General features: G+C 41.5%; 1 protein-coding gene across 13 annotated transcripts in view; it reads right to left on the reverse strand.

Moving 5' to 3' along the window:
* Positions 1-25,383, reverse strand: part of EIF4G3 (eukaryotic translation initiation factor 4 gamma 3) — a 906,783-nt gene that overhangs the window by 775,913 nt on the left and 105,487 nt on the right. For all 13 annotated transcript variants that reach the window (XM_069240075.1, XM_069240074.1, XM_069240071.1 and 10 more), the window contains exon 3: positions 19,260-19,391. In XM_069240075.1, the coding sequence (XP_069096176.1) occupies positions 19,260-19,391 (132 nt within the window). The remainder of the gene's footprint in view (positions 1-19,259; positions 19,392-25,383) is intronic.

The raw sequence follows: 25,383 nt of genomic DNA on the forward strand, positions 1-25,383 counted from the left end.
AAGGTGAAAAATATGGGGTAACCACACAAAAAATTCAGCTTTTCCACAGACTATTAAAAAGGACCTGGATTATTTATTGGGCAAAATATCTATGGCCCCAATGTTAGAATCTCTTGGTTATGAAGAAAAACATATCCCTGTTTAGAAGCTGTGTGAGACAGATTCTTACAACAGGGATGTGGAATTCCTATCGCCCGACGCCCGGGACATCTTGTTTGGGGTCAAGGGCAACAAGTTTTCATGTTTACTTTGTCCTTCGGACAAGTAGGCCCAACCCTCTGCAGCACAAACCCTTTGGCTGCCAGTTTACAGAGAGTGGAACTCTCTGCAGTTGAGGTAATGTGTTTCCAAAAGATAATGCTGTTCGAACTTGTATTTATGGTTCATTATTTGAAAGCCTTCATTATTAGGGTGAGTGCTGTAAATAAATGTTTTAAGGTCACACTTCACTACTGACGTTGGTTCCAGTACAAAAAAAAAAACGTGTACACACGTTTGAAAAGTTTAGGCTATGAGGCTAAGTATAATGCTCCCAGAATGCTCTCTGATTAGATGCAAATGTTTGCAGAAGCTTGTTAAGCAGGAGAGAAGAGTCTTTGCTTTTAAAATAAAATGTTCAGAAAAAAATGCAAGTAGGGAAAAAGTTTCGCTACCATGAAATTTTAGGTGCTATTTCTTTGAAGTGTCATTTAGTAAAATGTGTTGATGCATTCTAGTATTTCCAAAAAATATTTCTAATGGAAAATCAGTGTAACCATTTTTAACACGATTATGGGAAGCATGAAAATAAACAAACAATGAAAAAAGTCAACTGATCCGACATATTTTTATAAGTCTTTTAGTTTCATCAATGCGTGTCTTGTTTTGACATGGCTTTTGTAACACTTTATTGTTGTGGGAGCTACCATGCCCTCAACATTGTAACAAACACTGGCAAAACCCCCCCCAATAGTTTTTGAACTCTAAAAGCACATGTTGCCACCAGTGGCATAACAAAGGCCCTGCAGCCGCCCTCCAGGGGACCCCTTCAGCACAGCACCTGCCCTGAGTGAGTCTGAAGAGGGGGCTCCTCCATGTTCTTTGCAAAGGGGCACCCTCCAGTTTCTTTACGTCACTGATTGCCGCTGTAGTTCCTGACACTGAACAAAACTACTTTGTGTGCCAATATGCTCTTTGTGGAAGAGCAGAATGCGATCACTCACAGTAAGGCCAGCCGAAAGAGAGAAATAGAAGTTTAACAAAAACAAAATGTCTTTGTTAACACCAGACCTAATTAGGGACCAAGACCCACATGTAGGTAGCTTTTTGCATGTCGCAAACAGCGAATTTCGCTGTTTGTGACGTGCAAAAAGCACATCGCGATGCACAAACCCAGTTTTGCGATTCGGTAACCGGGTTACCGAATCGCAAAACGGGTTTGCGACTCACAATTAGGAAGGGGTGTTCCCTTCCTAATTGCGACTCGCAGTGCAGTGTAGGATTGTTTTGTGACCGCGGGCGCAAGCCAATCGCAGTTTGCACCCATTTCAAATGGGTGCTAACCCATTCGCAAAAGGGAAGGGGTCCCTCTGGGACCCCTTCCCCGTTGTGAATGTCACTGTAAACATTTTTTCAGAGCAGGCAGTGGTCCTGTGGACCACTGCCTGCTCTGAAAAAATGAAACGAAAACATTTCATTTTTCGTTTTTGTAATGCAGCCCGTTTTCCTTCAAGGAAAACGGGCTGCATTACAAAAAAAAAAAAAAAAACTGCTTTATTGAAAAGCAGTCACAGACATGGTGGTCTGCTGTCTCCAGCAGGCCACCATCCCTGTGAGGGCCGCCATTCGCAATGGGGTTGCAAATTGCAGCCCACCTCAAGATTATTCATGAGGTGGGCATTTGCGACCCCCTTGCGAATCGCAGATGGTGTCAGGGACAACATCCTACATTCTGATTTGCGACTCGCAAATTGCGAGTCGCAAATCTGAACCTACCTACATGTGGCCCCAAATTCTTAAAGAAAGTCACAAAAGTGCACCCATGGTATATGCCTTTGAATTAGTGGCTTTCAAGACTCAGTATGGAATAAATCTTCTCTGGATGCTGCTTCATTATAGCCACCTGTGGCTCAAGCCAAACATTAAACAGTACCAACAAATTTTACTTCGAAATACCAGTGATGGAGAGTCAGAAACTATTAAGTTCAAAAAGGTCTGTTTTTAAGCATCTGACTGTCCACACCAGGGTGCACAGATCCACAGATGCCTTCATATTGTCCAAAGGTGACTTCCTGGTGGCAAAGTTGCACGGAATACCACCTAAACAGGGTATTTAAGAGCACTCATCCTTCCGAGGAAAGGTGACTTCAGATTGGCAAGCCTATCAGGCTATATAACGTGTCAACTTTTGCTGAACAGAGGTCTTGTCACACACTAAATCTGAGCAGTAACTTGTTTTATCCTCAGATAATGAGCATCACTGAGTTTTTGAATGTGTGGGCACAAGCAATTGCACTTATCCTCAGATCCTTCCGACTAGACTGAAGGAAAGGAAAATGATGCAGCTGCTTTTTAGGGGCGAGCGCAAAGTGCTCCATCCCCTGTAGAAATCTCTTGTTGGGCTTCCAACTATGCCCATGTCACGTCAGTCACTTTCACTGGTTTGTGGGCTTGCCTTTTAAAATCCGCTTGCTTTCATTTGTGAAAGGCACGCCTACGTCATGCCTTTTCTGGTGTTTAGCCCACCTACACAGCACCGGTAAACTGCTGAAAACATACGAGGCTCGATGTTTTCAGCATGATTTCCGGACTACTTTATCTGTTTATTTTCCACGCAGCGCAATCTCGCTGGGGTTTACATAGGGCGATCGTGCTCGATTTTTCCGTTTTCAATTTCAGCACGATTGTGCTGCATTTTACGTAGTGCAATCGCGCTGCGTTTTCTTTTCTTTTAATTCGTGTGGCAAGAAAAGTCCAGTTAGGAGTTTACAACGCTAATAGCTCTAACTCAAGCAAATAAGAGACCTGTTGCATTGAAAATGCTTGTTTAGTTTTGTTAACTGCTGATCTGAGTTGGATTGATAACTAAACAATGTAAAAGAAAATGTGGTGGACACAACATAGGGGTAGAGGATTAGAAGCAACAGGGTAGGCACATGGGAGTGGAAGCAACACAGGGTGCAGGCAACACAGAGGGCGGAGGGATGAAACCAAGCAAATGGGGGGGACGAAGCAAAGAGATGAGCGAGAGCTAATCTTGCAACTTGCAGCTGGGGGGAGAAGCACAAGTAAAAAGGCAATGGGGGAAGCAGCACACAAGAGTGAGGACATCACAGAAAAGGGCAGGGGAGAAGCAAGGGGAGGCAAACACACTCATGTTTCAGCCTAGTGTGGGTTTTAATTTTCTTAGTCTGAATCTGTAACCAAGTCATAAAACGATTTGGAGCGCTTTAAGCAGTGGGACCATATACCCCAACTAATCAGTTTCCCCCAAGTGTCGCTCTAGTGAAGCTGTCAAAGGCAGTAGAATAATCCAGAAAGCATTCAAACTCGCTCCTGCTGGTACTTCAAGCAGTCTTTTAGGTGATTTTAAGGGCCATAATATCTCAAAATCTCGGAACTCTTCCTAAAACCATCACAATGTGGTATTTATACCTCCATTATCATATTTTCAAACTGTTCCATGATTACTTTAGCATAGATTTTGGTCTCACTGTTGATAGGAGCTGTGAGGCGGCACTTGCCTGAGTTATTTGTATTTCATTTTTAATACCATGCATTAGGTATCAAAGCAAAAAACACTATCTTTTTATGCATCCAGTAATTATTACCTTTTTTGCATACATTTACTGTTATGCTGTTGGGTTCTAGGGTCCCTGACAGACACTGATTAACTTAGTTCAATCAATTGTAAAAGAAATATGAATCATGAGATTCAGGCATCATTTGGGGTCTACTCAGTAAAAACCAGACCAAAATAAATTATTGCCACTTAAGTACCTATCAAAACAAAAGGGATTCACAGATGATCAAAGACTGGTGTACCCTCCACTTGAGACATACATACTACACATGCCCCAATCAAGTTCTGCTGGGTGGCTTCTAAAGTCAAAGAGCAAAAGGCCTAAATATTCTGCATTCCGAGACTGCAATTTGTATATTTAGGAAGTTGTACTTCTACTCAAGCGTCCAAACTGTGTAAGAAGGGCAAAATCCTTGTGTCAAAATAAGACCCCACGCTTGGCCCAAACAAAAACAAGAAGAGACCTCAGGAGAGCGACACAAAGGATTACAGATAAAAGGATAACGATGTTCTGAGTCTCTCATCATCAGTGCTTCATTTAAGACACCCAATTAAATTATGCTACTACATTCAATGAAAGTTTTGCTTATGATTTCTGGAAAAACGATCACCATTGTTTCCCTCAAAGCCCTTTGAAATACATAGGTCTGAGTGGGTGCTCTGCCTCCTGGTGCATTTTTATTGAAGTTTCAAGCAAACAAATAAACATACAGCTATTAGTGGCCATAATCACATGGATACTCTCCTCCGGACCTGCTCGGTTCCTGTTACTCATCCTTCGTTCCTTGCTGATTCTTAAGTATAGCAGACAATACGTTTCTCCTACCTTGACATCCTTTTGTTTAGATGGGTTACACTTTCAGCCTCTTCTTGTAAATTTATAGTCTTTCAGTATTTTGCAGAAGATTAGCTGCTCAATTCTATATTCAGTATTGCTCTGAAGGTTCCTAGCCAAGTGAGTTCCCTACATGTGGTAATCTTTCAGGCAAGTAATGGTGTGTTAAATGGAATACTAAGAAGTATCAGAGACGGTTTGGAATCTGAAGAGCGTCATTCGAACTGGACAGAGATACTTCAAAATGTAAGCTGTCTGTGCTTTTGCTAAGGTATTTGTATGAAATAAACTGTAAATTCTATGTCCGGACCGGAGGCGAGGATTATGCTTTAATTTCTCCACTTCGATAAACAGCAGCCAAATGTAAACAGGAAGATTAACAAAAAAAACTACTAATCCCATGAAGCTTTGTGTATCAGTGAAATAAAATAAAAGAATATCCAATGAAATAGCAGCCAATATGAGGAACCAAATAGCATTCAACAGTCCCAAATATAGGGATTCATTATGAACACGGTGGGATTCCCCACCATGTTCATCCTGGCGGTCTAAACATAGACCGCCAGCCCCTAGAAGACCCCGCTGGCCCTATAATATACATTCCACTGGGATGGTGGGCAGAAACAGTGTTCCCGCAAGCCGGCCCAGCGGAATGCTGGGCCAGGACATTGCCGACGGCTCCACATGGAGCCGTCGTCAATGCCGTAGTGCGGTGGGTGCAGCAGCACCTGTTGCGCAGATCACTGCCCATAAATTGTGCAGTGACCTGCACAACGGGGCTGTGCCAAGGGGGCCCGGAGCACCCCTTAAGCCAGCCTGTCCCTGGTGGGGGAAACCACCAGGGAAAGGCTGGAGGAACAAGGGTTCTCTATCCAGAGGGCGGGGCTGCTTGCAGCGCAGCCCTGTTGGATAGAGAAATCCGCCATCGTCAGGCTGCCTGTCAGCAAAAGCCTGGTGGCGCAGGAGGGCTGCCGGTGGCAGTCTTCCCTTGTTCATTATATGGCGGTCCAGACCACCATGCCGGTGGCGGTAATTTCCGCCGCTGCCGGCATGGCGGTCTGGACCGCCATGTTCATAATGAGGCCCATAGTGCGTTGTGAGCGTTTCCAGCCCCGATTTCTTCGCTGCTCGCAGCCAAAGATAAGTCGTATTTTGTAACCATTGCTTATAATTGTGGTTTAAATTATTCTATTTGGTTTAATTAGCTAATGTTTTGTGGTGTTTTAATGTGTTTATTGATTCCCAATTCTTTTTCACCCGCGGGAACGTTTCTTTGCTCCTTCGCGGCTGAATCTTATTGTTTGCAGCTCCGCTGGAGCTGTCAGTTGAACACCAGATGGCGTCTGACTGACGCACTCGCGCTAATCCGGCATTCAGCTTAGAACTCTCACTTTCTGAGAGACAAACTGTGCACTGGTATCACAAGCTGAATTCTGCCCGTCTAGAGAGAGAGGCCCCGTTTTATGGGGTCTGTATAAGAATTTCGTCTTTTCTGCTGTGTTTGCCACAACGCCCTATATAAGTACAGTCTTTATTGGAATTCATATAAATATATATTTTGACGCTCCTACTGGGGTCTGTATTTTCTTTAACCACATTATTTAATACCTTCAGGGACACGCTCCTATGCGCTTTTTCTTATTGTTGAATTACATTTTCAAATGTTGAAGTGTCCCCTTTTTTTGCAAAATATTTGAGTTTTTATACTCGCATATATATTTGGCTGACGGCCAGCCCTCCTTTAATAAAAAGGGATTGTTTTCCCACAAAAATGTTTTTCAAGAATCTTAACCTTTTTATAGGGGTTATTTCCTAGTTCTATCCATATCTAATATTAAACTATCCTAATGGAATTAAATGATTTTTGATGCTGTAGATGCATCTATTTACCACGCAGTCTCAGAGGCTATAGGTCCTCTTGAACAAAGACTGTCTGAGCAGTTTGCATGTGAGTGTGCTAAAATATCCACTTCCACCCATTTGTCCTCAGCTTCTGACACTCAAACATCTGTTGAGGAAGCAACCCCTGCGAAGTGCACTGCAAATCATGGGTTGATCATGATGTTTTTGCCCATGTCAAACTGTTTTTCTTTCAGATACTCCTGGTCTGCTTTCTGTTTCCTCTGCTTCCAAAAGTGATCAGTTTTTTGATACCTACACTGGCCCAGATGATGAGCCAGGCCCTTCTAGGCCTTGGCTTCCATCCTCCAGACTTCCTTCAGGTCCCAAGTCTGAACCTTCAGACATGCTAGACCCTGATAATATTCTCCATCCCCGGTTTTCTGATTGGGCTCCATCTGACAAAGTAGCCACTTATATAGTGGGGTGCATCTGGAATCCTTTAGAGAAAAAATCTTGTAATTGTCTCAGAGCTGATTATCTCCGACCATCCTTACCAGACAAGGTTGCAATCACTCCTGATTTGGACCCTAAAATGGCCACCTTTCTTCAAAAACTTATGAAAGACCCTAAGAGTGGTATTGATAGGTCCGTCTAGCATGCCAGGACAAACTGCTTGATGTTTTAAGTCCCTTTACAAAACTTTTAGACTTAGCTGAGGAGGCAGAATCTACAGAATCTGTAATATCTCAAGAAGTTTTCTCAGGCTGGGCACAGCGTGCTATATTCTTTTTAGGAAATGCAAATTGTGCTCCCTCAACAGAACAACACCGTTCTCTATTAATTAGGGTCGCCCCAAAGCTTGGTGACTTGGCAGACTCTGAAGCAGGACCTGTTGCTCAAGGAGGACTTTTTGAAGAACCTTTTATTAAAGAATTGGGAAGGTTTGTTAATACTTTCACACCTCTAGACAAGGCTCAATCATTGTTTAAAAAGGTTTCTCTTCCCGTGTTTTCTATGAGGACGGGTGAGGCAGGGGCCGCTAGTCCGGCTGCCTTTCCTTTCAAAATTCCTTCAGAGGACAAGGCTCCAGATCAGGATAACTTCAAGAATCAAACTCACTTCACCAACTTTTACCCCACAAGTGGCCACCGTTTCAGAAGTCGAGGTGGCAGAGGCTCAAACACTTCCTCCTATACAGGTAAGAGTTCTCCCTTCTTATATTGTAAAAGTAGGAGACCCTCTGGAGAGTTTTACCCAAGTTTGGAAAACAAATCACAAGGGATGCATGGGTCCTCCAAACTATCAGAGGTTTTCACATCGAGTTTCTGGGCACTCCCCCATAAATTCTATTAGAGAAAGGTGCTATATGTACAACTCAACCTCATCATCAGGGTTTCAACAGCAATCTCTTTTTAGTCAACAATGCCAACGGGGGTCAGCGACCAGTGATAAATCTTCGCGATTTCAACTAATGGTTAATTTATAAACAATTCAAAATGGAAGGTATTCACCTCCTCCGCGACATTTTGCGTCCACTAGATTGGCTAGCTCATCTCGACCTAAAGGACACTTATTTGACAATTCTAATTTTTCCACCTCACAGACGTTTTCTTCAATTTGTCTGGCGTCAACAAACTTATGAGTTTACCAACCTTCCTTTAGGTCTATCCTCTGCTCCGTGGAGTTTCACCACGGTTCTCAAACCAGTGGTGGAACATCTCAGAGCTCAAGGGATTCGCCTCATCATATATTTAGAGGACATTCTTATTTTAGATCAGTGCCCTCGAAAGTGGTCACATCACCTACAAGCTTACTGTCAACTTACTTCAGCAACTCTGCTTCATCGTGAACGAGTCAAAATCCCTCCTGGTTCCTTCTCAAAATGCAGTCTTTTTAGGTTTCAGCTTAGATACGATGTCAGCCACTGTAAGTCTTCCTTCTCGGAAAATGTGAAAAATCCATCACAAGTTGAGACATACTCTGTCCAGGCACCAAGTTTCTCTTCGGCAAATAGCTTGTCTTGTAGCACTCCTCTCTTCCTCCAACCAGGCAATATTTTCTGCCCTCTTCATTATCGGGCTCTACAATGATTAAAGGCTACTCATCTTTGCAAGGGTCTATCATATTCTCACATGATTTCCCTATCAGAAGAAGCCCGGGAATGAGATTCGCTGGTGGCTCTCCCATATGGATGCTTGGAATGGCACAGCAATTTTTGGCTCAGCATCAGACCTTATTATAGTCAGACACCAGCAGAACAGGTTGAGGCACGTGGTGTGGAGATATTTCCCCAGGAGGAGTTTGGTCTTCCGACGAACAAAAGTTACATATAAATTGTCAGGACCTTTTAGCTGGTTCTTTTGTAATCCAATGTTGGACCAAAGACTCTATTCGAACATCTATCCTCCTCCAGATGGGCAATGCTTCAGCTGTTCGTTATATCAATCACCTTGGGTTTACTCATTCCAAATCACTTTCCAATCTATCAACCAGTTTTTGGCATTGTCTGGATCGACATTTCTGTAGCAGCAGAATACCTACCCAGTCAAGACAATCAAGTTGCAGATTACCAATCCACACACTTCCGAGACGCCATTCTTTGGAAACTACACCCAAAAATAAAATTACAATCTCCAAAACCATTGGGGCCCTTTCTCTGTAGCTCTCTTTGCCTCCAAACTAGACCATCAACTTCAGCTGGAGACAGATCCCCTGGTGGATGCCACACATGCATTCCTCCAGGACTGGAGTCAAGAGTGTGGCTATGTTTTCTCTCCCTTTGCTATGATTACTCAAACATCCACCCATGTTCGCCGCCAAAAAGCCATTATTGTCCCGATTACTCCAATTTGGAGGTCTCAAGTTTGTTTCCAGTTCTTCTGGAACTTTCTAGGGATTTTCCAATCCGACTCCCACTCTTTCCGACCATTCTCCTCAATCTGAACCAAATATCTCATCAAATAGTTCTAAAACGATCTCTCTCTCTAATGGCGTGGAGAATTTCAAGGGGCGTTGGTCGATCCCTGACCTTTTGCTCCAAGCTGAAGACTTCCTCTACAAGGCCAGAGCTCCTAGCACCTCTAAATGCTACAAATCTGCATGGTCTTGATGGGCCCGTTGTGTTTCGACAGGGTCTCGATCCCGTGGACGCTCATGTAGTAGTCGTCATCAATTTCCTAGCCAGTTTAGTTTATGAAGATTTAGCTTATCGCTCAATCAATACTTTCAGATCAGCCATTTCAGCTGGTCATTCAACATTAAATGGTTCACCTTTATGAGGGCATCCTTTTGTGTGTCGTCTTTTGCGAGGAATTAGACTCTCTCTTCCTCTGGAACCTCGTTATACTGCCCTTTGGGATGTTAATCTAGTAGTAAACTTAATTTTATCCTGGCAAAATAACCAGTATTTGTCAAGGAAGGAACTTTCAGCTAAGTTAGCTATGCTTCTCTGCCTGATTTCCTATAGAAGGATTTCAGATGTGCGTTGGATTTTTCTAGTAGAACATTTTCCCCTGCTGGAGTTTCATTCACTGTAAGCAAGAGAACAAAATTAAACTTGAGTGATTTATTATCCTGCCGTTCCAGATTTTCCCAAGTTATGTGTTGTACAATGCCTTAAAGCCTATGAAGAAATGTCTGTGGACATCTGTCCTCCAGGGGAACGTCAACTGCTAATTTCCCCTCATAAAACCACATAAAACAGTATCCTCTTTAACTATTACTCGTTGGGTAATGCAAGAAGCAGGAAATGATTTGTCCCTTTTTAGTGCTCATTCCACACGTGGAGTCATGGCCTTCAAGGCGCTCTTCTTTAGGAGCTCATCTGGAAGATATTATGAAGACTGCGGACTGGTCTACAGATTCTCCTTTCAAAATATTTTATTACAAACCAGTAATTGACATGGCTCAGCTTATAGTGGATATGCTTTAAACTAGCATAATCCTCGCCTCCAGTCCTGACACAATGAAAAATGTCGTAGCTATTGTAACGGAAAGTTTAAATTCTATTAAGGACACGGAGGCGAGGATTATTCCACCCCATCATCTTCATGATCCCTCTCCTTTACCAGTAACACTATTCTTTTTCTTTAACTTGTTTTACAAATACCTATGCCTAATATTTTCAACATATTATATATCTGCTTTTACTGATACAGGATGCTTCTTTGTAATTATTTAAGTTTCTTCCTCTAATCCTATGTTGTTACCTCTTCTTAGATCTGATACGATTAAACAAGATGGCTAAAACAGATCAACCTTGCCTCTCGCTGAGAAAGAGGAGCTGGAAACACTAACGACAGACTATATTTGGGCCTGTTTAATGCTGATTGGTTCCTCCATATTGACTGCTATTTTATTGGATACCCTTTTATTTTACTTGACCGATACCCAAACCTTCGTGGTATCAGTAGTTTTTTATTGCTAAACTTCCTGTTTACATTTGGCTGCTGTTTATTTAAGTGGAGAAAGATAAAGCATAATCCTCGCCTCCGTGTCCCTAATAGAATTGAAACTTTCAGTTACGATAGCCAGGACATTTTTCATTCTACATAAACCTCTTCCTCTTGGAACTTCTTGATTATGGATCTACATTAGTTATCTACACAGGGGACAAGCACATACTGATTACATGCAGTTACTTGGGCTGATGCAAGACAAATTTTAAAACGTCTCCACACTAAGGTGAGCCAGTAGCATGTTAAGGAAGTTAACTCTCAACAGTTAAAAATTCTACGTAAGTTTCTAAGTGAATCTATCTGGAAAAGGAAGATCTGGAATTCCAATATGCACTTATAAGATTTATATTTTTCAGGATGTTTAAAGTAGATTTAAGTCAAGGCTAGGGAATGTACTGCCATCACTTAATCTGCTACTAATAGTGGTTAACATCAGCAAACAAGTTAATGAGATGAAAGTGCTACAAAAAAAATGGTAGCAACTGTTTTGACAACTGACAGCATTATTTGAAAATCTGCTGATCAGTAAGTCTGTGTGGTAGGTAAGCAGAGATCTCAAATAACTGGCACTTTTGATTCAATATCTTAAGTGTCCAATAATGTGGTGGAAGAATTTCTGGAGAACTTCAACTGAACATGTCAAACGTTCTCTCAGGAGGTCATTTTGGAGTGACTGTGCTGATATCAGACACACTCCTGAGAGTTACTTTACATGTTTGTCAAAAGGTTAACACAGTTCTGAAAGTGAACAGGCATCGGCTCTATCACAAATATCTGAAACAATGGAAAGCTGTATTTAGATTTCTGCAGCATTGTTGGACCACAAGCTGAAAGCGCTGAAGGACCGCAAACGGAGCACCAGTCTTACACTACTTAAAGAAATAGTTACCTTTGGTGTCTAGTATGAATTTTTTTGTATGCTTATTCAGATGCAAAGTCGTGCACTGGTGTAAAGATCTTCAGGGGGCTTAATCGGGAGCCCGTATTTCATTTGTTTAGATTTATTTCCAGTGTTACCAAGGTACAATAATTGTTTTGTCTTATTTTGCTATTGTTGTCAGGGGAGTACCATCCCGTATTTTGATTGGGTTTGAATGAAATCTTATTAATGTAGGCAGACATGTAGAAAATCACAGCCCCACCGTTCTTTTTTCGCCGGGTAAAACGCTGTCAAGATGGCCGCAGTGAAAACATAATTTGAGTAGTATGCAAAAGTGTTTGGTACATTTAGTGCAGAGAGAAGAACTTCCCTGTCTCTTTTCTCAGGATCAAGAACTGTTTGATGATCCCTCAAAACTCACTGATGTGGAGATTCACTGAATATGAAGTATGTATAAAGAAGCTTTATTTGCACCATCTTCCTGTTGCTTATTGCTCTATTCGGGTGTTGAACTGGTACTGAGGTGCAATCAATGCCCAGACAGTGTTAGCAAGTTTAAAAAATGACAAAATAATGAAAGAATTCTATTACAAAGTATGCACGTTTGTGACTTCCTTTACGAAGTGGGCCCCCAATTAGGTATGGTGTTAACCAGGACATTTTGTTCTTATTCAAATTCTATTCTATCTCTACCCATCTATTGACTGGCTTTACTGTGAGTCACAGCATTCTGCTATACCACAAGGAGCATATCGGCACACAAAGTAGTTTTGTTCAGTGCCAGGAATTACTGTGGCAATGTGTGCATTTTGAGATCAAAAAGAAAAAAAGAAAAATGTGCCTTTTGTCAGTGTTTGTTACAATTGTGAGGCTCTGTCAGCTCACATAATAAAGTGTTACAAAAGCCATGTCAAAACAAGACACACATTGACAAAACCAAAAGACTGACCACCAATGCCAGATCAGTTGGTTTTGCCAGACCTTGTTTATTTTCATGTTACCCATAATCTTGTTGAAATTAGTTACAATGATGTTCCATTATGAATATTTCTGGAAATTCTAGCATTCATAAACACATTCTACTAAATGATAAATTTTCGTACTTGCATTTCTTTTTTGAAGATTTTATTATGAAAGCAAAATAATCATCAATTTTGCTTACATTGTTCTGAAAACATTTGCATCTAATCTGAGAGCATTCTGGGAGCATTATACTTAGTCGCATATTATTAAACTTTTCAAATGCGTGCACACACTTTTTTTTTTTTTTTACTGTCACCACTATCAGTAGTGCAGTGTGACCTTACAACGTTTATTTATATTGCTCACCCTAATAATAAAAGCTTTGCATTAATGAACCATAAATACAAGTTCGAACAGCATTAACACATGGATACAAATATTGCCTCAACTGCAAAAAGGTCCCTTCCCTGTAAACTGGCAGCCAAAGGGTTTGTGCCGTAAAGGGTTGAGCCTACTTGTCCCAAGGACCAATTAAACATGTTGTCCTTGACCCCAAACAATATGTCCAGGGCGTACGGCTAATGTGGTGCTGAAAATGACTAAGGAAGGTACTTTACGGGCTTAGAGATCAAGTTTTCACTAAGAAAAAGTCCAAAGCAAACTTGATTGTGGAGAAATTGTGTATTTAGATCAAGGGACAACTGGACAAGGGATCAAACCACTGGAAAGTTTATAAGAATTATTGTTAAGTTGTCGGTTTCGGCAAACAAAGAAGAGATAGTGAAGTTCCTGGATGGGAGGGGGAAATAAATTTGAAATTAGATGTGCTTAACAGTCAAAGAATACGAGAGAATTGTAGAAGAGAAGTATGGTGTTTCAATGGTCTTAAAGCTCTACTGAAAAATGTACTTACAAGGTCTTGGCTAATCTAATGTTATCAGTCTCCAGATATTTGATTCCATGGTAAAGTCAACTGTAGTAATTAATGTCAGCACCAAAGGCATAGGTGCAGTTCTTGGAGAAGGTGCGAGTGTAAAATAAAAAGGCAATTATGTTTCCAGTACTTTGAAGGGACCAGAGCTGAAATAGTCAATCACTAGCCTAGCCCACCTAGTGCCATTGGACATTCTCTGGTAGAGATGGCTCATAAAGAGCACTTGGGCAGAAGTGATAAAAGTAGAGGCACAGTTTAATTTCTTGGTGGCCAGGCCTAGAGGTCCCGACAGAAAGAGCTATTTGAGATTGAGTGGAGTGTCTTAGTAAATAAAGTTGCAAGCCTATGTTTGCTTGAAAACTGCATAATAAATAATGGGAGGACAAAGCACTGTCTTTGGATATTCTAGAACCTGTTATCTAGTAATGAGGTTCTATGTCATTTTCTTGGCTGACATGTAAACTATATGGATGGAGGTCAGCATTACAAGTAGTGGTGAAACTAAGAATGTCATCAAGATTTTGTGAGACGTTTTTTGCAGAGGGAGACAGCCTAACAATATTTTGACTGATAAAGGGGTTTCAACTTATCTCTGCTGAAATGGGACCAAACGGCAAAGGCCATGGGAACAGGTGTGATCTTATTTCAAGAATGCATGTGTACAGATTAGCCCCACACCCCACCAAAGGAAAGGTTATTTTTGAGTTGCTCAGGTGCAGAAAGCCTAACAATATACTACGTGCCCTGGATGTGTGAGGGAAAGATGAATAAGAAGGATCATCATGACTGTATGGCAAAAGAGTCGACAATATTGCAATGTAAAATCAACAGTTTGATAAGAGAAAAGCTGGTGGAGAAACAAATGCTGCTGCTGTTGCCAGGGTTAACAATCTGTGTGGCATCAATGTTCCAAGTTGTCTGTGCCTATTCAGATAATTACATTTTCAACAATGCGGTGAAGACCGAAGACTTCTGTATTTGAAATCTTAGAAGAGCTGTAGTGGTAGACTGATGTAATGCACACGGCATTATCTTTAACGAGGAGGAAAGTGGGAAGAAATGTCAGATGATGAAACCCATTTTCCCCTCTGCGCAGGGTTATAAAAAAAATCTGTGGTGTAGACCATGACTCAATCTTTTGTGAAGGGAAGTGGCAGAGAAGTAGCAAACCAGCAAAGTTACCTAAACTACTTCAGGAGAACAAATCAAACGTACTGTACATGTTCTTTTTGTTTACACCATTTATCTCCTTTGTTACTTATGCATAACTTATTTGATCTAATGGCAATGTTTATTTTAATATTTATGTACTTAAAGAGAGGTGTGTGGTAATATTTAAGCTAAGTGAGACAACACTCACAGAGAATGCAGTGATGATTAAGATGGAACAGTGAGTAGTCAGTGATGTTTTGGAATCTAAAGAGTATCATTTGAACTGGAGATAAAGATTAGTGTAAGCTGTCTGTGCGGTGGCTGAGGTGTTTACTGAGAATAAACCCAAAAGCCTTTGTGAAGTTCTTGCTCCTGGAACTTCTTGATTAAACAATCTTCCTACCTTTCTTCACTATAATTTATTTCAAAGTAATAAAGAACTGCGCACCAAATGGCTCTGAATGATTTTTGTGTGTCATGTACAGCATGTGGTATTGGTCTAGCCCTAGAATGTGCCACCTTTGAACATGGTAGTACCACAAGCTTCCATTCTTGGCCCATCATTCTCTTGTACATACCTCTGGATGCTATAATTTCATCTTTCAATTTTAAATCAAATGACACTGAAGGGCATATGATTTGGGATGTGTGTAATTTGTATACTATGCAAATGTAAACTTGTATAAAAGCCTATATTTGAGGAACGTATAGTATGTGGGGTCTCCTGATTTCTTTACAGTATGGCTATCACATACCTCTCTTGCCCAAGTCCTCACTCGTGTCTCATTAGAACAAAAAAAAAAACAGGGTTGTGCCACTGCAACATATGCTGCTCTAGCAATGATTACCTTTTTTCTGTATAGAAACTGGATCGACAATGCTATCCCACAAACAAATGGCGAAAATGGTGATGGTTTGATTTTTAAAAAAAATCTAAATTACAGGTGATCAGGCGGGGAATCTTTGCATAAAATCTTCAAAAATTATGCATATGGAATTCATTCCACATAGTGTTTACTTTTGTAAAGAAGTTTAAGTTCTAGTGTGGTTCCATATAATAAATTTAAATTAAACACAGGATATTGTATATATTGATTAAACAATTGGAATGGAAAGCATGTTTCAACAGCAAGTACTAGTTTTACATAAAACACAAATTGTAACCCATCTCCAATTTAGGCATTGTGCTCCTTGATGGTCAGCTCCAGAGAAATCATAGTAATTTATTTCCTTGCTGCTCATGAACTGGCTCTCCTTCCTCGCATCTCATTCTCCCAGGTGTTGTCATGCCACCACCACATCTAGGTACATTGGGGTTAGCCATCTGATTCACAAATGCACATGGAAATCTTAATATTTCCTAAGGCATCATCTCTAAAATCCTTGTTTCTTATAACAGGATGATCTGCCAACAGACTCCTTTCTGTCCCATAAAACAGCAGCTCATTTGTAAACAGAAAATGAGTCCACTGCAACAGCGTCCTCGTTGGACATCTAAACCATTGATTGAGTGAAACAACGGTGCTAAATGTGGAATTTCCAACATCTAACAATTCAGTATCGTTAATAAGCATATAAGGAATCAAAGCCTAATTTAAGCTACTCACTTTATGCATATTGTAGCATACGATCAGAAAGCTAAGTAGCTGTTGTGCATGTTACAGTGAGGCACGAGGGTGCCTAGGACGACAAAATTACACCTGTAAGCATTGGTGTTGCAGGACGTAACATTCAGGGGAATCCTCCAATACACAAACGGGGATTTTTGCTAAGAAAACACAGATGTGCATCCTTGCTGGAGACCTTGAATCACGTTGCTGAAGTGATTCGGAATAGCAGACTGCAACGAATATATTCCCAGCCACCAACGCAAATGAGAGAAGGGAAGCCACCTACTGGTGCCGCCGTTCAATAATGAATTCCAGAGGGAAGTGTCGCAAGACCTTGAAGGACAGAAGGCACACTTGTAAGACTGCGGATCAACACATTTTCACTACTTAGAGGACTTTATACACCAGGACCCCATTTGTACACCAAGACTACTTAGCTGGTGTTTAGGCTCTGATACTTTTATAAGAAATAAGCACTGCTACAGACACAATGGAGTATAGATAACAACTGGGGCTCTGGCGACCTAATATGTTAATTTAATTTATTATCGATGGATTTATCAGTCCAACAACTACACTGCCCATACGAGCATGCAGACATCCAATACATGAAACTAATTTAAGGAGACTGTTTCATGTCATAGCTGTGGTTCAAGACAGTGGCACTGCCCCTGCAGAAATCTCTGAAGGCAGAAAGATGGCATAGAAAACTGTAGGTTGGGAATGTTTATTCCACAAAGCAAATCAGATGGAGTATGCCCCTGGATTCATCCACAGGAAGTACACATTGCATAACGGCCCACTGCTAGGGTCAAGGTAAGAGGGTTGTTTAAGCGACATAGTAGTTTCATGTGGGAAAGTCCTGTTCACGACTGTCCAGTGTCATCTTCGCTCTGGCAATGGAATAAATAGTTACCTTCTCCAATACCCAAACTAAGAAAAACGAAGTCTTATTATTGCTGGATGTGGAACACTTATCGCACATGATTTACAACAGTATGTCTCAGACCAATAAAAAAGTTGAGTGCCCTATTTTTTATTACCTTGACCTCAGGCTGAAGTGCAGCACATGGTAAACACCAGTCCTTGCTATGATCAAAACATTTTCCTATACCTATGTGTTCATTATTACTGAATAATTTTAGGCTCAACAAAACACCTTACGAGCATGCTACTCTCCAAGGAATTAAAATGAGCACCAATCACCATCCTCTATAAGTGACGGTTAATTAGACTTTGGGATGGTGGTGGTGCTTCAACGATTCCCATATTTTTTCCACATTATACCGATGTGATAATCAATTCACTCTTTCCCACAGATAAAAATTAAGCTCCTTTCAACCAATTGAGTCCACTCTCCATAAGTAATTTACTTATCTGCCTTCTGTAAAGTGCATTAGAAATCCCTCAAAGTGTGAAAGAATGGTTTGCGATACTGCAGAGGCCTCTGTGACCAGTTACTCATTTTAAAAGTTCTGCCCATGTCACTGATGGTTCTATAATGACACGCAGAGGAGGTTTGCTAAGATGGACAATTTACTTAAAGGTTGGAAAGAGACCATCTGTAGGGTCCATGAGGGGAAGAATCTCCTATCTTGACACTTTCACAAATATGAAAGTAGGTACGTATGCTTGTAACTCAGCATCAACTATCTCAACCTACCTCTAGAAAGGGGTAACTGTAAGGTAAGGTTGTAATGTAATTCGGTTACATATACTTATAACAGAGGTTAAAAGGGTCATCAAATGGAGAGGAAAAAAAAGTTCTCTTTACCCAGTCCTGCATTTCTAACTATCACCAACAACAGGCATTCATGAATGGTGCTCTATTGATTACGTCGGCTTAGGTTTTTACAATATGTTTTACATCATTCATTGAATTGCCTCTATCTCTATTGCAGTTCTTTAATGGAGTCATTTTAAGTCCTAGCATTGCCGCCAAATATTTCTGCCTTAAAGGTGGCACTGGAAATCAAAAAACATATTTAATGTATGTTTATTTTGAAAGTGTGCACTGCTGAATAACAATGCATAAGCAATATCTTTATTTGATGTATAATTGTAAATGTTAGTAATCGCTTTACCAATTTTATATTGATATTTATACTCAAACCTTACAAAGATCTTTAACACCTGACCGTAACCTTAACTTAGTCCCAGCCCCAAACACAGACCTACCCATCCTAAAATTTAAATTAGCACAACCTTAAGTGTTCACCTTGATCAACATGCATGAGCATGCTATAAGCAATCAACAATCACAAAAGTACAGGAGGTGAGGATGTGTTGAGCGCTACATGTAGAAATGATGACGCTTTCTATTCCTTCACATATCTGGGATGAGTTGTATGCATGAAACCAAAACGAAAACTGATGAGAAAAAACAGTCACTGGCAAAAAGAAATACAGGGATGTTAGTGGTTAACTTAGCAAAGAGCATGACACACAAGCGTGCTGTGTAATGCATCAGTTAACCATCAGCAAAGGAAGAGAACATGGAATGCCAGTATGCATGAAAGGAGCACGGCTTGTTCATGTGCTGCGCCCATCCCACTAGGTATTTGAAGGGACAATACCCTTTCAAAACAAGTATATTCCCCATCAGCTGTCTGCCAGGAGGGATTTCCCATTAGTAAGCAGGAAAAGGGTGGGACAAAGGCAAAACACTTGTCAGATTATACTGTTAGAGGGTGTTGCAGGTCATTTTGGTATTACGTACAAGATCCTAGTGCAGAAGCATAAAATGATGTCAATGTGATTATATCCCCAGGGGGAAAACTGCCCAACAATGTAAAGCAAGTTTACCTGTGAAAGTCCAGGGGACGAGGCATGGCCCGGAGGTGTTGCAGAAAGGCCGGGATGCCCTTTGCTTATTTCATGTGCTGAATAAGGTGATGGAGCTGGTGGGCCCGGTTGTCTTGCTACTTGCGCTGCAACCTGCAAGAAGAACAGCTCACTTAAGTATTCATTCATCAGTCCTAGAGCTTAACTCTCAGGGATACATTCAGCAAAATACAACTGGAAAATTTAACTTGCCTCGAAAGAGCGTTCTGCCCTCCGGGAGACAAGAAAGATGTTCTACACCAGCAGCCAATACACCAGGGCACCAGATGTTCACTTCCTGAGCCCCTTTATGCCTCGCAAGATCACCAGATTAAAGTATCTTCATACACATTATCTTCCATATGGCATGTTGCCCTCCGCTCAACTCAAACATTGTTCCTTTCCCTCCATCCTTTATCACATGCATTCCTTTTCACAGTTTGATTGGTTTGAAATTTTGACTTATTTAAAAAAAATGTAGAACCATGTGTATCTCAAACAAAACCTAATGCATCTTTCCAATCATTCAGTTCAGTCCACTCCTGTGAACCCACTATACTTTTAAGAGGGAGCAGCGCCTCAAGGACACAATGGTGCATATATGTCACAATATACGTTACTACTGTGGCCTAACAATAGAGTTATTTGGATCAGCGCTCTCATCCCTCTTCCGATTCTGATGAATAAATCTTTAGTATCAATAAACCTTTCTGTTGACTCATTTGTGTAAAGTTAAGGAGGGCCTCGATCTTTCAAAGCCCCAAAAGATGGAATCCTTGATACTCAATCTCACTCTTAATCCAATTGGCAGATCAATTAAATATTTGTATAAATTATTGTAGCATATTATATTATGCCATGTCAGTGAAAATAAATGTGGCCCAAGAAAGTTATTTAGGGCAACTATACTAATAATGAAAATGTCACTTACCCAGTGTACATCTGTTCGTGGCATTAGTCGCTGCAGATTCACATGTTTAGCACAGTCCGCTGCCTGGTGTTGGGCTCGGAGTATTACAAGTTGTTTTTCTTCGAAGAAGTCTTTTTTGGTCACGGGACCGAAGGACTCCTCCCTCTTCAGCTCCATTGCGCATGGGCGTCGACTCCATCTTAGATTGTTTTCCCCGCAGAGGGTGAGGCTGGAGTTGTTTGCTATAAATAGTGCCCATGCAATGGAGTGAATACGTATGTACATAAAAAGTTTATAATAATTATTTACAAATGTACAAATGTTTAAGATTTAAGATTTACTTCTAAACGGCTACAGGCTTCCCGGGGAAGCGGGAGGGCACATGTGAATCTGCAGCGACTAATGCCACGAACAGATGTACACTGGGTAAGTGACATTTTCAGTTCGATGGCATATGTTGCTGCAGATACACATGTTTAGCATAGACTATAAAGCAGTTACCTCCCCTAAAAGCGGTGGTTTAGCCTGTAGGAGTTGAAGTAGTTTGGAATAATGTTCTTAGTACAGCTTGGCCCACTGTAGCTTGTTGTGCATTTAGTACATCTACGCAGTAGTGTTTAGTAAATGTATGAGGCGTAGACCAGGTTGCAGCCTTACATATTTCGCTCATAGGAATGTTTCCTAGAAAGGCCATTGTAGCACCTTTCTTTCTGGTTGAGTGTGCCTTTGGTGTAATAGGCAATTCTCTCTTGGCTTTAAGATAGCAGGTTTGAATACATCGGACTATCCATCTAGCAATGCCTTGTTTAGAGATTGGATTTCCTATGTGTGGTTTTTGAAAAGCTATGAACAGTTGTTTTGTTTTCCTGATTAACTTTGTTCTGTCAATGTAGTACATTAGTGCTCTTTTGATGTCTAATGTATGTAGTGCCCTTTCAGCCACGGAATCTGGCTGTGGGAAGAACACTGGTAATTCTACTGTTTGATTTAAATGAAATGGTGAGATTACTTTTGGTAGAAATTTTGGATTTGTTCTTAGAACAATTTTATTTTTGTGTATTTGAATAAATGGTTCTTATATGGTAAATGCCTGTATTTCACTTACTCTCCTGAGGGATGTGATTGCAATGAGAAATGCGACTTTCCACGTTAGATATTGCATTTCACAGGAATGCATGGGTTCAAAAGGTGGACCCATGAGTCTTGTTAAGACGATGTTAAGGTTCCATGAAGGAACTGGTGGTGTTTTTGGTGGTATAATTCTTTTTAGCCCTTCCATGAATGCTTTAATAACTGGTATTCTAAATAGAGACGATGAATGAGTAGTTTGTAGGTAAGCAGATATTGCTGCGAGGTGTATTTTTATAGATGAAAAAGCGAGGTTTGCTTTTTGCAAATGTAGTAAGTATCCCACTATGTCCTTTGTAGAGGCATGCAATGGTTGGATTTGATTGGTATGGCAGTAGCAAACAAATCTTTTCCACTTAGATGCATAGCAGTGTCTAGTGGAAGCTTTTCTAGCTTGTTTTATGACCTCCATACATTCTTGTGTGAGGTCTAAGTGTCCGAATTCCAGGATTTCAGGAGCCAAATTGCTAGATTCAATGATGCTGGGTTTGGATGCCTGATCTGTTGTTTGTGTTGTGTTAACAGATCTGGTCTGTTGGGTAGTTTGACATGCGGTACTAGTGAAAGGTCTAGTAGAGTTGTATACCAAGGTTGTCTTGCCCATGTGGGTGCTATCAGTATGAGTTTGAGTTGGTTTTGACTCAATTTGTTTACTAGATATGGAAGGAGAGGGAGAGGGGGGAAAAGCGTATGCAAATATCCCTGACCAACTCATCCATAGAGCATTGCCTTGTGATTCGCGGTGTGGGTACCTGGATGCGAAGTTTTGGCATTTTGCGTTTTCTTTTGTTGCGAACAAATCTATCTGGGGTGTTTCCCAAATTTGAAAGTAATTGTTCAGAACTTGGGGGTGAATTTCCCATTCGTGGACTTGTTGGTGATCTCGCGAAAGGTTGTCTGCTAGTTGGTTTTGGATCCCTGGAATAAATTGTGCTATTAGGCGAATGTGGTTGTGAATCGCCCACTGCCATATTTTTTGTGTTAGGAGACACAATTGTGTTGAGTGTGTTCCTCCTTGTTTGTTTAAATAATACATTGTCGTCATGTTGTCTGTTTTGACAAGAAAGTATTTGTGTGTTATGATGGGTTGAAAGGCTTTTAACGCTAGAAATACTGCTAACAATTCTAGGTAATTTATATGAAATTTTGTTTGGTGTACGTCCCATTGTCCTTGAATGCTGTGGTGATTGAGGTGTGCTCCCCACCCTGTCATGGAAGCATCTGTTGTTATAACGTATTGAGGCACTGGGTCCTGAAATGTCCGCCCTTTGTTTAAATTGTTGCTGTTCCACCATAGAAGCGAGAGGTATGTTTGGCGGTCTACCAACACCAGATCTAGAAGTTGACCCTGTGCTTGTGACCATTGTGATGCTAGGCACTGTTGTAAGGGTCGCATGTGTAGTCTTGCGTTTGGGACAATGGCTATGCATGATGACATCATGCCTAGAAGTTTTAGCACAAATTTTGCTTGTATCTTTTGGTTTGGAAACATAGCACTTATTACCTTGTGGAATGCTTGAACTCTTTGTGGACTTGGAGTGGCAATTCCTTTTGATGTGTTGATGGTTGCCCCTAGATATTGTTGTGTCTGACACGGTTCGAGGTGTGACTTTGTATAGTTGATGGAGAAACCCAGTTTGTGAAGGGTTTGTATGACATATGTGGTGTTGTTTGTGCACTTTCTTACTGTGTTGGTCTTGATTAGCCAATCGTCTAGGTAAGGAAACACATGTATTTGTTGTCTCCTGATATGTGCTGCTACTACTGCTAGACATTTTGTGAATACTCTTGGTGCAGTTGTTATTCCGAATGGCAACACCTTGAATTGGTAATGTATTCCTTTGAATACGAACCTTAGGTACTTTCTGTGAGAAGGGTGTATCGGTATATGAAAGTACGCATCTTTTAGGTCTAATGTGGTCATGTAATCTTGCTGTTTGAGCAGTGGAATGATGTCTTGTAGTGTGACCATGTGAAAGTGGTCCGATATGATGTAGGTATTTAGTGTCCTGAGATCTAATATTGGTCTTAATGTTTTGTCTTTTTTTGGAATTAGAAAGTACAGGGAGTAAATTCCTGTGTTTTTTTGTTGTACTGGTACTAACTCTATTGCATCTTTTTGCAGTAGTGCTTGAACTTCTAGTCCTAAAAGTTCTAAATGTTGTGGTGACATTTTGCGTGTTTTTGGAGGGATGTTTGGTGGGAATTTGTGGAATTCTATGCAATAGCCATGTTGGATTATTGCTAATACCCAATTGTCTGTTGTAATCTGCTGCCAAGATTGGTAGAATTGGCTTAGTCTTCCCCCCACTGGTGTTGAGTGAAGGGGTTGTGTGACTTGAAAGTCACTGTTTAGGTGGAGGTGTTTTTGGAGTCTGGAATCTTCCCCTACTCCTTGGGAATTGACCCCCTCTATATCCCCTGAAACCTCCTCTTTGGAATGAACCCTGATATGGTGTGGTTCTTGTTTGTTGGCTGGTGGTGTCTGTGGGTTGGCCACGAAACCCCCCTCTAAATGGAGTTTTTCTAAAAGAGCCTCTGCTCTGCAGGGAGTAGAGTGCGCCCATGGCTTTGGCCGTGTCCGTGTCCTTTTTAAGTTTTTCAATGGCTGTGTCCACTTCAGGGCCAAAAAGTTGTTTCTCGTTGAAGGGCATATTAAGGACAGCCTGCTGGATTTCAGGTTTGAACCCTGAAGTGCGGAGCCAAGCGTGTCTCCTTATGGTGACAGCAGTGTTGACTGTTCTCGCTGCAGTATCAGCTGCGTCCATTGAAGAGCGTATTTGATTGTTTGAGATCGTTTGTCCCTCTTCAACTATTTGCTGCGCCCTTTTCAGGTATTCCTGGGGAAGATGGTCTATGAGAAGTTGCATCTCATCCCAGTGTGCGCGGTCATATCGGGCTAGCAGCGCTTGCGAATTTGCGATGCGCCACTGGTTGGCTGCCTGTGATGCTACTCTTTTTCCTGCTGCATCAAATTTTCGGCTTTCTTTGTCCGGAGGTGGGGCGTCGCCAGATGTATGGGAATTTGCTCTTTTGCGAGCTGCCCCTACTACTACGGAGTCAGGTGGTAACTGCGAAGTAATAAACACTGGGTCTGTGGGTGGTGGTTTGTATTTCTTATCCACCCTTGGGGTGATGGCTCTTGATTTTACGGGCTCTTCAAAATTTGTTTTGCGTGCCGTAACATCCCTGGTAGCATTGGGAGACATTGATATTGGCTATGTGTAGCCGAGAGGGTGTTAAATAAAAAATCATCCTCTATAGGATCGGAATGCAGTTGGACGTTGTGGAATTCTGCTGCCCTAGCCACCAGTTGCGAGTATGAGGTGCTGTCCTCTGGCGGTGACGGCTTTGTGGGGTATGAATCGGGATCATTGTCCGGCACTGGGGTGTCGTATAGGTCTTGATCCTGATTATCTTGACTTATAGTAGTTTGCGCTGGTGAGTGCATTTGTGGCGGAGTTTGTGCCGGCGATGCCTGTTGTGGTGGAGAGGGCGGAGGCGTGACTTTTTTAACCACTTTGGCTTGTGGTTGTGCGTCATCCTTGAGAAATCCGATCCTTCTTTTTCTCATTATTGGGGGAAGGGTTGATATCTTCCCTGTGTCTTGTTGGATGTCCCTGTGTCTCTTTTGTGTGTAGTCTGATTCTACACTTTGGAGCTCTTGTCCAAATCTGTGCATCTGGCCACTTATTCCTTGTTCCTCTGTGTAGGAAGGAGGTGTGGAACTTTTCGGTGCCGAGAGAGAATCTTTTTTCGGCTTCGGTACCGACTGAATTTTCGTGGCTTTCGGCAGTGTGTCTCGGTGCCGATGTTTTTCGGTGCCGGCATCTTGTTTTTGCTTCTCGGAGCCGCTATCTCGGCTCCGAGGTTGCTCCATGGCGGTCCCTCGACCGGAGTCGGGTGTCTTCGCTATGGGCGTGCCCTTTTTCGGCGCCTTCGACGGCTCGCCGGTTTTATGGGTCGAGCCATGGCCTGTTGGCAGTGGCGTCCCCTGGGCTTTTGTTTTTTCGATGGTTTTTATTTTCAACGTCTTACTCACTGTTTGTTGTTCGACGTCAGAGTCTC

The sequence above is a fragment of the Pleurodeles waltl genome, chromosome 6, assembly GCF_031143425.1.
Source record: "Pleurodeles waltl isolate 20211129_DDA chromosome 6, aPleWal1.hap1.20221129, whole genome shotgun sequence".
NCBI lineage: Eukaryota > Metazoa > Chordata > Amphibia > Caudata > Salamandridae > Pleurodeles > Pleurodeles waltl.